At 55.4% G+C, this 13,607-nt stretch overlaps 1 protein-coding gene across 2 annotated transcripts in view; it reads left to right on the top strand.

Moving 5' to 3' along the window:
* The window catches only part of SRGAP3 (SLIT-ROBO Rho GTPase activating protein 3), a 71,752-nt gene extending 60,536 nt beyond the window's left edge, over positions 1 to 11,216 (top strand). For both annotated transcript variants that reach the window (XM_021542572.2, XM_021542571.2), the window contains exons 16-22: positions 1,812 to 1,917; positions 2,128 to 2,355; positions 3,284 to 3,363; positions 5,385 to 5,565; positions 6,117 to 6,266; positions 6,724 to 7,051; positions 8,138 to 11,216. In XM_021542572.2, coding sequence (XP_021398247.1) covers positions 1,812 to 1,917; positions 2,128 to 2,355; positions 3,284 to 3,363; positions 5,385 to 5,565; positions 6,117 to 6,266; positions 6,724 to 7,051; positions 8,138 to 8,554 — 1,490 coding nt within the window. In that variant the 3' untranslated portion in view covers positions 8,555 to 11,216. The remainder of the gene's footprint in view (positions 1 to 1,811; positions 1,918 to 2,127; positions 2,356 to 3,283; positions 3,364 to 5,384; positions 5,566 to 6,116; positions 6,267 to 6,723; positions 7,052 to 8,137) is intronic.
* The last annotated feature ends 2,391 nt before the right edge of the window (positions 11,217 to 13,607 follow it).

The raw sequence follows: 13,607 nt of genomic DNA, 5'->3' as shown, positions 1-13,607 counted from the left end.
TGGTAGCTTTAGGACATTCACTGTTGCTATTCAGTTTTGATGTGTAAAGCAGCACAGCACTCGTGTGAGACACACAAAGGAAGGTGGTTCTGCACCAGTTCCATGCCCTGGACAGGGAATTGCAGTTTGGCTTGTGCTTTCTCTGGCTGCCCTCCACAGGGGCTGCAGAGCTGGAAGCCTGAGGGCACAGTCTGGGAGAAGGGGATGGGTCCCCTCTGGTGCCAGAATGTGCTTGGTGATGTGGCTGCCTGTGTACTTACAGGTAGGCTTGTGTTTGACCATCCCTAATTAATGCAAACTTGCACAATTTATTAAGCTTTTGGGAATTTTTTTGCAAACATAATCTGTTAATTTTCTGGGTGCTATTCTCTTATCTTTCTTGTTAAAATGGGAAAAATAAAGAATCTTCCTTTTCCCCATCTTTCTCTTCCTGCTGCTCTTGCAACCTTTTGATTAAGGATAGATTTAAAATAAAGTGCCTTGTTCCTGTTAAAAATCTGCCCTGAAGTGCAGCTGTCTGTACCACACAAACACACATAAACACAGGCTACATACTTGGTGTCCCAGCCTAAGCAGGGTGAAGAACTTTTCCTTTTACTCTTGGAGGGCTGGGGGTTTATGTGGAAACTCCTCAAAGGCACAAGGGCAATAGACAGGTCAAAAGGCACTTTCCAGAGTCCACATGGGGCTGTCCTTGTGTGTGCAGTGGCCATTGCTACCCTGTTAATTCCATGTGCCTGGTTGATACATTTTGCTCCGGGAGAAAGGCAAATGTTTTGAGAGTTTGTTCCTCTGGGTGTCAGAACAGATATCTATTGATGTACGGGTTTATCCAGTTTGTATTTAGTTGGGGTTTTTTTTAAGGAATATCCTCTTTTGTAAAACCGAACTGAAGAATTAGAGAGCCCAGCAGGCAATAATGGGATAAATCAAATGGAAAAATTCCCCATGTGAAATACTACAAAGATTTCCATCTTGGTATTGAGGCCAGATTTTGCTCAGAATTTTGATGAAATGGCAGCCTAGCTACATGTTGTCAGTGAACTTTGTTGTGATTAGCAAATGGCATAGTTTGAGCCAGAACAGGTGCTTCTGTGTGATGCGCCTGCTCTAGAAAAGCTCTGGTGCTTGTCCTCTGCTTCCTGTGAAACAGCAGCCACAGGATTAACTCTCTAGAGAGTGCAGGGGTAGCTTAGGGCAGGACAGCCCTGAGCACCCCTTCCCTTGGCAGGGAGCGGGTGTCTGCTGGCAGCTCCGGGCTCTGCACCCCTCTGGAGCGGAGAGCAGCGACTCTGAAAGCACTGACTCGGCACTGGTTTGGATAACTGGTTTCCTAGGAGTTTCCAGTTCCTGTTCCGAGCAGCAGGAGACGGGAGCGGAAGGGCTCAGAAGGATCCAGTGCATAACCCAGAAGGGTAACCTGAATAAAAGCCTCATTTAAAAATCTGCCTTAGAAAATCAAGCAGTGCTCTGTTTTCAGTGCCACATTGACTCAGGCTTTTGAGGAACAGATGAGTTGTTGAGGAATGAAATGAATAATGCATAAACATTTATTTTAAAAATAAGCCCACGGAAATGTCTTTATTTGCTGTTCGTACCACATGTGAACATTGTGAACATTCGAATTCCCTGCTGGAGGAGCAGTCCCCCATTCTTTTCCTGCACCTTAGTGCCAGACTGACAGATGACCTCTGGAGACAGGCTTTTGTTTTCCTCACTGGGCCACTAGATCTGGAACAAGTCCCTCTGGTGCTGAGCTGTTTGGTCCTGAAAAGGTTTCTAAGGATGTGCTTTCTATCCCTGTGTTCCAGAAACGGAGAACCCTGCAGAGAGAGTGCACCAGATCCAGCAGATCATCGTCACTCTGCCTCGGGCTGTCATCGTGGTCATGAGATACCTCTTCGCTTTCCTTAACCAGTGAGTCTGTTTTCCTGCTCCACCAAGTTCCCCTTGCTGTCCCTTTGCCAGGGCTGCCCTGTTTTGCTGCATTGAGTCCCTTGGTGTTTCCGTGGGAGCTGTGCCGGGTTCCTCCTGCCTGGCTGTGCCGGGGGGACAGCCTGGTGGTGGCGGTGGGCTCCAGGGGGAGCGGGAGCGCGGCACGGCCGCTCCTCACACGTGTGCTTGCAGCTTGTCCCAGTACAGCGATGAGAACATGATGGATCCCTACAACCTGGCCATCTGCTTCGGGCCCACGCTGATGCACATTCCTGACGGGCAGGATCCGGTGTCCTGCCAGGCCCACGTCAATGAGGTCATCAAAACCATCATCATTCACCACGAGGGCATCTTCCCCAGCCACCGAGAGCTGGAGGGGCCTGTCTACGAGAAGTGCATGACCGGAGGGGAGGAGTACTGGTGAGCTCTCTGCAGGGTTCCTGGGTGCAAACATCATCAGGCCCAGGGGCTCTTACACACTGAACCATCTGATTTAGTCTTACTAATCAAAACAGGCAGTTCCACCAGGTATTTTATTTTCTTGTGCTTACTCAGTATTTTAAACCTCAGTAAAAAACATCAGAAGAAACTTTGTCCAGGGCAAACACTAATACTGATGGAGAATTTTTTGAGCTGCAGATCCATGGAAGCGTGTTCAGCAAAACACAATTTTAGGTAAATTCTATCCAGATTCCTCCTAGGCTGGAAATATTGAGTAAAGACCCATAGGTCCATCATAATTTGCTGGCTGGATGAAATCCCTTGGCCGGAGGTTAACCCAGACCTTCCAGTTTATTTTGGTGCTGGAATTCTAAACCAACATTAAGGTCTGGGTTTAACAAACCAGGATCAGTAACGTACTTGAGCTGATTTTCTACAAGTCTCACACATTTCTGAGACCTCACCATGCCTTATACTAGTCACCTGCCACTATCCTTCCTGGTGCAGCAGAGGACCTAAAGCTCACTGTAAATTAGGGAATGGGACATTTAACTTGGTCACTTTGTGTTAGTTTGCCAAACTCTATAAAGACACAAGAGCCAGCAGAATGTGGCATTCTGGGTCTGGCGACCATGGTGCCAGTGTCTGTTGTTCTCAGCAAGTTCAGGGACCTGCTGTGATTTGAAATCAGAGAATCACAAGTCACAGAATTAGTTAGGTTGGCAAAGACCTCCAAGACTGGGTCCAGCCTTTGACCAAGCACCACCTTGTTGCCTGGACACACCCAGTGGTTTCTTGTACACCTCCAGAGATGGGCACTCCACCAGCTCCCTGGGCAGCATTAGTGTGCTGAGTGTGTTGGGAGCGGTGTCCTTTGCTGTGTGACAGCCCGATTGTTCCTCTGCAGTGACAGCCCGCACAGCGAGCCGGGCACCATCGATGAGGTGGACCACGACAACGGGACGGAGCCGCACACCAGTGACGATGGTGAGCAGGGGCTGTGCCTGTGCCTGCAGAGCTGTGCATGCACAGAGCAGCAAGCGCTGCGGGACAGAGGCTGCAGGGGCAGGCTGGCAGGGCTGGCTGCAGCGGGAGGCAGCGCCGTGCTCCCGGTGTGCCAGCAGCTCCAGCTGCCAGCCGGCGGCTTGGGAAACGCCGCTGGCGCTCCGTGGGCAGGGAGCCATGGCAGGGCTGGGCGCTGGAAGGGCTGTGCAGCCGAGCACCTTCTGCTTCCCACAGCTGCTGCCTGCCTGTGTCCTGCCTCGGCAAAACACGTCTGCCCCGCCAGGCTGTGGGGAGGAGGAAGGGCTCGCCCGGCAAGTGGGGCTACAGCTGGGGGAACGGCACAGGGAGGGCATGGTGGGCCAGGCAGCTCTGCACAGGGAAGGGCACAGGGAGGGCATGCAGGGCCAGGCAGCTCTGGGCACAGGGAAGGGCACGCGGGGCTGGGCAGCTCCAGGCCTGCTCGCAGCTCCAGGCACAAGCTGACAGGCCTGGCAGAGGGAGGCAGGGGAGCTGCTGTGCAGCCAATTTCACACTTGGGTGGCCACGTTAATGGCTCCGATTGGGGTTTCCGAGTGATTAACTGTGGTGCCAAGTGTAGGGCAGAGGAGCAGCTGTATTTTGTGGATTTACCTCTCCCCCTTGTATTCCCTCTCCCCCTTGCCCTGCATACACTCCCTGCTGGTAGCTCAGCGTTTTGTCAGGGCTGTGGGAGCCCTCCTGGCTCTGACTCCTCCAGAACACTCTGTGTGGATCCTCCTGTGGTGTTCCCAGACACTCTGCCCTCGTGTGGGGAGTGCTTAAGGTGGGGAACATGAATCTGCTAGGTGCCTGGTCTGCCCCAGGTGGGGCTGGAATGGGGCAAGGGTCCAATGCAGCATCCTCCATGTCCTGCTTTGGTGTCCCCTCCTCCACGAGGGTTTGCTTCCTGAGCAGAGTGTCAGGTCATGCACTGATGGCTGCTGAACCCACAGTCAGTGATGGGGCAGGGCAAGTTTCCACATTTAATGAGAATGAGGCAGATCCAGAGGAACTGGGGGGACTTGCCCTGTTGTGCTGTCATTTTCTGTCTGCCAGCCTCCAGGTGGGGATTGAAATAATCCACTGTCCCACATAATCCAGGCGTGCTAATGCTCCAACAGTGGCAGGGGTGGCTGGGGAGTGGCAGCCACACAAGCAACGCACAGCGTGGGTCACTTTGGTAAATGAGGAGGGAGGCACTGTTGCTGCTTTGCAGTTTGGTTGCAATGGTTTCTTTAGGATTCAGTGTTCCCCAGCTGGAAACAGATCTGCATAGGAGCCAGGCTCCTTCACAGGCTCCTCAGTGCCATTGGCTGCTCCAGCAGCTCGTGCTGACACCCTTGGCTAGAGGCTTAGAGGACCCTGGTGTGCTCATGACCTTCCAAAGTGAAGTTCTGCCTCAGCCTTCCTGTATTTCAGGCCCTGAGCTCCAGTTTGTGAGTCATGGGTGCTTGGTAGAGCTCCCATTAGGAAAAGTGGGGAAACAGTGAGGCAGAGTGCTGCAGATGGCGGGGTGCAGAGCAGCTGCCTGCCTGGAGCTGGTATCATTATTTCCATGGGGATCCCCAAAGGGGCATTAGTTGCTCATCAATAATTCAGGCCAAATTGTCTCCAGGATAAGGGAGGGGAGGAGAAGGTGAGTGGGGTTTGATCACAGCATCTGACACGGCTTGACAAAATCTCAGGCTGGAGAATAATGGGTTTCTGTAAGCAAAGGCAGAAAATGGGAATGTGGGTGAGGGTGCCATATGCACAGAGGGAGATTCCTGCTGCTCCCCATCTGCTTTGTAGCTGTTTGTAATTGTTGGTAGTTTTTGAGTCTGAGAGAGGTCCCAGAAAGGCTGGAATAACAATAAGAACTGATCCATCTGAAGACCAGAAGGCTTGTGCTCAGTGTGAGCTGCTCTGGTGAGGTGGCTCTCCAGGGCTCAGCCCCCCTTGTGTGCCTTAGCTGAGCTGCTCTCCTGTGCCTCTCTCCTGTGCAGAGGTGGAGCAGATTGAAGCCATAGCCAAGTTTGACTACATTGGCCGATCTCCACGGGAGCTCTCCTTCAAGAAAGGGGCCTCACTCCTGCTGTACCATCGGGCGTCGGAAGACTGGTGGGAAGGGAGACACAACGGGGTGGACGGGCTCATTCCCCACCAGTACATCGTGGTGCAAGACATGTGAGTAAAGTGAGGGTTGTTAAAATCACGTACTTGCACAAGGTCCACTTCAGTCACCTAAAATAATCAGTTAGTTTTGCAGTTTGTTTAATGGCTTTGGTGAGAAATCTGCACCTGTTCACTCCTCCTTCTCTGTGTATTGACTCCGTTTATTTCCCATTTGGGCTGATAAGGACCAGTACTAAACATTGTACCTCAGTGTACCTGGACCCCATCTCTCACCAACTCCCCAGCGTGGCGTGACCCCAGCTTGCCACCAGCCTTGTCCCTGTGAGCACTGACCTGGATTGTTCAGTGCTCACCTGGCTTGTGGGCAGATCCCAGGGCCCTTTGCAAGTGCTGCTTCTCTTACAAGTACTGTATCTGGAGTCATCCCAGCGCACATTACCGGGGATGGGAAGGCAGATGTGTGCCGTTTCCAAGTTCCCAGTGAAGTGGTGGCCGTGGTGCAGCTCCAGTTTGCAGTGTGGAGCTGCTGAGGTGGTGACGTTCAGATTGGCATGGCTGCCCTGGGGCACAGCCCTGTCACTGCTGTGCTGTGCTCTCCCCAGGGACGATGCGTTCTCCGACAGCCTGAGCCAGAAGGCGGACAGCGAGGCGAGCAGCGGGCCGCTGCTGGACGATAAAGCCTCCTCCAAGAACGACATCCAGTCGCCGACTGATCACATCATGGACTATGGCTTTGGGGGAGTGATGGGCAGGTAACTCACAATCCTGTGGCCACGGAGGTGTCGCTGTCACAGGTGTGGGCAATCGGTGTGTGGGGTAGGGCACGATGGGAGGGAAAGCTCTGCGAAGCACTGCAGGGTATTAGGAGCTTGGAGGGGATTTCATGTGCACTGCTGATGGGGATTTAACATTTACAGAGGATACAGGGGCTCTGAGCAACCTGAGATAGTGGAAGGTGTCCCTGCCCAGGGGTTTGAAACAAGATGACCTTTGAGGTCCCTTCCAACCCAAACTACTCATGATTTGATGCTGTCCCTTTCTTGGTACTGGCTAAAATATTTGTCTTCTCTCTTGCCCGAGTGTTCTGCAGCTGGAAGGCTGGAATTTGGTCTGAGCTAAGCTCAGGGCTGAGCAGTTGCCTTGCAGCGTGTGGCCAGCCGCGGCGGGGCTGACGGACGCTGACCTGGTGCCGTGCTGGGTTCTTTGCAGGGTGAGACTGAGGTCTGATGGTGCGGCCATCCCCCGGCGCCGCAGCGGGGGGGACACCCACAGCCCGCCCCGCGGGATGGGGCCCGGCATCGACACCCCTCCTCGAGCAGCAGCCTGCCCCAGCAGCCCCCACAAGATCCCCCTCAACAGGGGCCGGATCGAGAGTCCCGAGAAGCGCAGGATGGCGACGTTCGGCAGCGTGGGCAGCATCAACTTCCCAGACAGGAAGGGCCTGGCTGACAGCCACCCGCTGAGATCGACCTGCGGGTCCACCCGGCACAGCAGCCTCGGAGATCAGAAATCCCTGGAAGCAGAAGCTCTTGCTGAGGTGGGAGGGCTGGAAGGGGACTGGGAGGGAGTGCCTGGAGCCCCTTCACCTCAGACACGGTTACAGTGCCCCTGTCACACCCAGCTGTGGTGGGTTGTTCTTGGAAAAGATGCTCACCCAGATGATGATAATTTTCAGCTTGAAGCTTGTGGCATTGCTGGGTTTGGGTGTCCTGAGGCTTCTCTGGGAGAATATTTTCACTCCTCTTAGGAGCTTAACAGAATGCATCTGAGCTAACTTGATAGTTACTTCCCTTCAGCTGATCCTTTGAATGTTACCTGAGGCTCACTGAGCATTTTGTAGGCATTATAAAATTAAGGACTTGTCTACACCAGGACAGCATTAACTAGAGTGACTTTTCAAACAATTTACTGTGGTGCCTTAAATTGCTTCTCCAATGGTCTTGCTGAGTTAGTGGCCTTAATTAAGTTAAGGTGGATTTAGGCAAAGGCAAACTAGAGCCTCTCCATTTGTACAGGAGACCCCAGCACTGTAGCCATAGGCAGTAGCTAGTTCCCTGTGCATGGGCACTTCTGGTTGAACTGGGTTTTCACCTTCTGGGGATCCCTGTGGAGCCTGGAGGTGGGTGGGCACTGAGGGCTGGAGCCAATCTCTCCTCGGCTGCCTCAGGCCTTGTTGCTGCCTCTCCTGTATCCATGGCGAGCTGCTGTTGTGCCCCTCACTCCATAAACATCCGTGTGTGGCCCTGCCACATGCCATTGTCCTGTGGGCACAGGGGCAGCAGAGGCCCCATGCATCCAATGGGGACTGCAGGGCCTCTTCTGTGAGGAAAAACCAGCCTCGGTGCTGTGGGGGAGCTGTGGCAGGCTGGTGTTCGCCCATCGCTCCTGGTGCTCGGGAGTCGTGCCCTGTGGAGCCGTTGACCAAGCTCCTGCTGACCTGGGGAGCACAGGGCACCTTTGTGCGGCCAGTTTGGGCTTCACACCTTCTCCCAAAGCTCCCGTTTTCCTTGGGAGCTCTTAGATCAGAGACCCCCTCTGCAGACAGGCGTGCCAGGATGTGGGGTGGAGCGCAGGAGGGCAGGCGGTGCCGTGGCACTGCGCTGACGTTGCTTTGGCATTGCAGGACATCGAGAAGACCATGAGCACGGCGCTGAACGAGCTGCGGGAGCTGGAGAGGCAGAACACGGCCAAGCAGGCGCCCGACGTGGTCCTGGACACGCTGGAGCCCATGAAGAACCCGCCGCTGGGCGCCGCCAACTCGGAGCCGGCCAGCCCCCTGCACACCATCCTGATCCGGGACCCCGAGGCGGCCATGCGGCGCAGCAGCAGCTCCACCGCCGAGATGATGACCACCTTCAAGCCGGCGCTGTCGGCCCGGCTGGCCGGGGCGCAGCTGCGGCCGCCGCCCATGCGGCCGGTGCGGCCGGTGGTGCAGCACCGCTCCAGCAGCAGCAGCAGCTCGGGCGTGGGCAGCCCCGCCGTCACGCCCACCGAGAAGCTGTTCCCCAGCAGCTCGGCAGATAAATCGGGCACCATGTAGGCTGGGGACTGCGGCGCAGAGCGGCGCCCGGACGCCGGGAGTGGGGCGGGCGCGGCGGAGCCCCGCTGGTGGGCAGGGGGTCAGAGCCCGCGTGGGGAGCCTCTGTGGAAGGAAACACGAGTGGGGCCTGGGGCTGTACGTATGCGTGTGTGTATGTACATAGGTGTGCACACACCCCATCCATGCAGAAACACTTCCCGAGCTTGCAGTCCTACAGCAGGAGGAGACGGCAGGTCTACGTGTTGGCACTGGAGAACCCACTCGGTGTAGAAGTATATATTAAAAACAAAGTGTACAGAATTCAGTGACTTTTTAAAACAGTAGATTTACCTCAGAAACTGGCTCTGAAATGTCCTCTCTTGAGACAGTGGGTTGGTCTGAGTTTCCAAAGCTGTCTGTGTGCACCTGGAAGCTCACGCTGCAGCAGCTATGCGTCAAGCAATACAAGGCCATCCTGGAATTTATTTTCTGTACCTCTTGGCATTGAAAAAAGAAAAGGGATGGGAATACAGTGGGGTCTGTTCACTGCTGGGCTTTGGAGAAGAGCTGGAAATCCATACATGACCATGTCTGACTGGGCAGCTGGAGTCTTTCCAGTCCTGAATCCTGAGATGTCTCTTCATGTGCCCGTGATGCCCTGGCAGCAGGGACAAAGCGAGATGTGTGCCATGGATGGGAATGGAGTGAAGTGAGTGTCATGAGTGGGACAGAGTGAGGTGTGTGCCATCACCCTCGTGCAGGAGGAGGACGCTGTGCTGGGACTGTGGAACGCTGCTTCTCTGCAACTTCTCAGAGTGAGCAAGGACTGGTGACCAAACCTGTGGTAAAGCATGGAGTAACTTACAGAGTTTGGAGATTCTTCATGTCCCATTCCCCACATGCTTTTTCCTTTTTTTAAATTTTTTTTTAATCAAAACCCAACCTATGGTCTCTTGAGAGTCAGGCCTGAGCAGTGAGGAGGGGTCTCAGGTCACAGTGGTTGTCCTGCATGAGAAGCATGAGCCGTGTTTGACCGCATCAGATGCAAAACTGATCTGATGGGTGATACTTTGCACTTTCTGTACTGTACCATATAATACAACAGTTTGAGTTTATGCAAAGGAATCTACATTTTGTTTTACCTAGGGAAAAAAATATGCAGAAGGCTGGGGATTGCATGGTCCTGTGTGATAATCCAGACTCCTCTGTAAGCACTGAATCTGAGATGCTCCGTGCTTCTCCTGCAGCTTTTCCTTGTACAGATTTCCATGCAATGCCCCATGGTTTGATTTGGCACTTCCCCATGGTCACGTGCTAATGTCTCCTAACATCCATCCTTCCTCCCTGCCATCTCTGATCCTGCTGCTCTGGGCCTGGGCAAAGATGCCTGCAAGCCCTCCTGACTCACCCAGCGGCCACTTACCCTGCCCGGGGCTTTGCTTTGTCCCCCTTCATCTTCCTCATCTCCCCAGCACTGCTGCAGACCTGAGCTCTGCAGCAGGAGCAGCCTGATGTCAGAGGGCAGCAGAGGCACTGGGCAGGGTGGCAGAACCTGTCAGCCCTGCCGTGGCTCGTGTCTCCTTGGCTGGGGCGCTCCCATGTGCGCCTGTACATTCACACCTGCACCTCTGTACCTGTGCTTGCACAGCTGCACCCCTGCAGCTGCACCCCCGCAGCTGCACCCCTGCAGCTGCACCCCTGCAGCTGCACCCCTGTGCAGCGGGCACGGCGCTGACGTTGCAGGCCGTGGGGCCGGCTGGTGCCTGCCCCGTGCCCCTCGCACGCGTCCCCTCGCGCCCCGCTCTGCCAGCCCTGTAAATATTGCTGTACTTGCTTAACTGCTCGAAAGTAACTGTTAACCTGTAAACTGTACAAAAATAGGCTACAATTAGATAAAGCCAATGCCACTCAACAAATCTTTGCACTTAGTAGGTAGCTCAATGTAAAAATAAACCCAGTAATAATAATAGTAATCCCGAAGGGAAGCGAAGCCGCCGGCGCCCCTCGCAGAGCCCGTGGGGAGCAGCTCTGCCCGTGTCCCTCCCTGTCACCCTGGCAGGGCAGACGGTGTGTGTGCTTGTCTGTGACCGTCCTTGGCGTTTGGTTCACGTTGGTGTTTATTTCTCCACCATCCCCTTTCCTGGCACGGCCACTGCCCGGCCCGGCGGCTGCAGATGTTCAGCCGGGCCGGGCTGGTCAGGGACCTGTGCTGGGGGGAAGGACCCATTTGGCACGAGTGCTGTGAGTCCATTGCCAGTAATTATTACTTTTGTTTCCATTTAGTTCCTGGAGAACATTCACTTTGCCAGTTTTCTGGTTTTTGTATGCTTTCTGAGATGACTCGAGAGCAGACTCATCTTCATTAGGGGTTTTATTTCCTCTCTTACTTTTGACCATACGGTACAAATCCCAGTGTCTTTCTATTAAATTATTGCCTTTCGTTTTTCTTTGTTTTGTTTTGTTGTGGGTTTTTAATACAATTGTTTTCTTATCTTTAAGTGCCTTTTTGAGCACCAAAACAAACATTGGAGTTCAGGCCTGGGGGCTGTGCACACATGGGTTCGTCTGGGCAGTTGTGTTGTGCTGGAGGTGATTGCTTTTAAAGTCCTTCCATTTTTCTGTTTAATGAAAAGGGAACCAAGACTTTTTGTTGGAGAATAAACTCCCCCTTTGTAATATGGTATTCCAAGTGTAGTTTTAACTACTGTAAATTTAAGGGAAGAAATGTATTTTTCTGTAAGCGAACTTGGCACAAAATTGAACCACATTTGTTGTAGGAGCATCATAACTGGAACTCGCTCATGGTTTGTGAGTGACTCCGATCCTCGGTACCCGCCTGAGGGCACCACGGACTGTGTGAGGGCCTCAGAGTTCACAGAGCTCCACTGTGGCAACCCACGGCCGAGCTGCCGCCAGCCGGGCTGGGTGGGTGAGCTCTGCCTGGGCTGTGGCCGTGGAGGATGGCCCAGGGCAGCTCAGGGTGGCCCAGGGCAGCTCAGGGCAGCTCAGGGTGGCCCAGGGCAGCTTAGGGCAGCTCAGGGTGGCCCAGGGCAGCTCAGGGTGGCCCAGGGCAGCTCAGGGCAGCTCAGGGTGGCCCAGGGCAGCTCAGGGTGGCCCAGGGCGGCTCAGGGTGGCCCAGGGCAGCTCAGGGCAGCTCAGGGCAGCTGTGTCTCTGCTGTGCAGGGCGAGGGTTGCTCTGGGCTCGGCTCCCATGCCAGCCCACCCATCCTGGCCATGGCCACGGCCCTGCCATGGGGCTGAGGGGAGCGCAGTGTCACCACAGCTCTGCCATCCATCCCAGCCATGGCCCTGCCGTAGGGCTGAGGGCAGCACGGTGTCACTGTGGTCCTCTCCCATCCATCCCGGCCATGGGGCTGAGAGGAGCATGGTGACACCGTGGCCCTGCCCCATCCATCCTGGCCATGGCCCTGCTGTGGGGCTGAGGGGAGCACTGTGTCACTGTGGCCCTGCCATCCATCCCTGCCGTGGGGCTGAGGGCAGCACAGTGTCACTGTGGCCCTGCCATCCATCCCAGCCATGGGGCTGAGAGGAGCACAGTGTCACTGTGGCCCTGCCCCATCCATCCTGGCCATGGCCCTGCTGTGGGGCTGAGGGGAGCGTGCTGGCACCCCACCCTGCCCCGGGCAGAGCCTCAGCGCCTGAGCGTGGAGCCGGGGCGGCCAGGACTGCACTTTGTTCCCTCGGCTGAAGTCCCTGGTAGGTCGTTTCTGTATCCCAGGTGTGTTATTTACCTAGCGGTGTTGTGGTTCTTGCGGGGCGGCAGTAGATGTCCCGAGTCTGATTTGCTTTGCGTGGCTGGGCTGTGAGGTCTGGTGGGGACGGGGTTGGTTGTGCCCGGAGGCCATGGGAAGCCGCCGGCTGCTGCCCACCGTACCGGCCATCCTCCTCCTCCTCTTCCTCCTCTGGTGTTGTCAATGTAACGTATGGTGAGATGCCGTCAGCTAGAGTGTCTGAGTGGGTCCTCGTGTGTGCTGGTGATGCCATGTAGATGAAGCCACTGGTTGGGTGTGGACTCATCCTGTTGAATAAATTGCTTAACTTTTCTCAAAAACGTTGTCTGTGGTTTCAGAAGATTTTCTGCCTCTTGCCTGTTCTTCCTTCCCACACCCTCCTGCACCCCACAGCATCCTGCCCTGCCCTGGGCAGTATAGACACTGCCTCCTGCCCCTGCCGCCAGGCTCTGGGTGCTGTTTATGGGTGCTGAGGGGATAAAAATTTCACATTCTAAACAAACAGCCCCTGAGTCCTTCGCACCCAGGCTGTGAGGAACTGCGCTGGACTCTTCAGGCTGGGTTATGTCTCTTCCCATGTTTGTTTTTTGTGTTTTTTTTTTTATTTTTATTTTTTTTTCCTGCAGGGTCGTGGCTTCACTTCTCTCCCATCTTGGCAGATGGAGAGGCAGAGACCTCCCTGATTCCATCCATCCATCCATCCTCGAGGTGTGGCAGCTGCAGGTGCAGCTGCCGATGCTCGAGCATGGGGAGGGCTGGGCAAGCTGCAGGTGGGGCTCGACCTGCTTGAAGGACCTCGTCCTTAATTATCTCTCCTTAAATACGGTTAATGAGCTCAGCCTCAGGGGAGGTGAATGCAGGGGGGCTCCGGGCTGCCGCGGCCGTCCCGGTCACCACCCACCGCCCTCCGCCCTCTCCTCCGCACCGAGAGCAACTGGCAGCAGCAGGGTCGGGTTCTGACACGGCCCGGGACCCACCGCGAGAGCGTCCTGGGCAGCGGGCGGTGTGGAGGAGCGGGGTTTGGCCAGGCCCTGGAGGGTGCCAGCCGTGTGCGACAATTGTGAGGCCTCTGCGGGTGTGCGCCAGGTGTGCCCCAGGAGTGCCCCAGCTGTGCCCCAGGTGTGCCCAGGTGTGCCCCAGGAGTGCCCCAGCTGTGCCCAGGTGTGCCCAGGAGTGCCCCAGCTGTGCCCAGGTGTGCCCCAGGTGTGCCCCAGGAGTGCCCCAGCTGTGCCCAGGAGTGCCCCAGCTGTGCCCAGGTGTGCCCCAGGTGTGCCCCAGGAGTGCCCCAGCTGTGCCCAGGTGTGCCCCAGCTGTGCCCAGGT

This window comes from Lonchura striata, chromosome 12 (genome assembly GCF_046129695.1).
Source record: "Lonchura striata isolate bLonStr1 chromosome 12, bLonStr1.mat, whole genome shotgun sequence".
Taxonomy (NCBI): Eukaryota; Metazoa; Chordata; class Aves; order Passeriformes; family Estrildidae; genus Lonchura; species Lonchura striata.
This window is presented reverse-complemented; position numbering and strand designations above follow the sequence as displayed.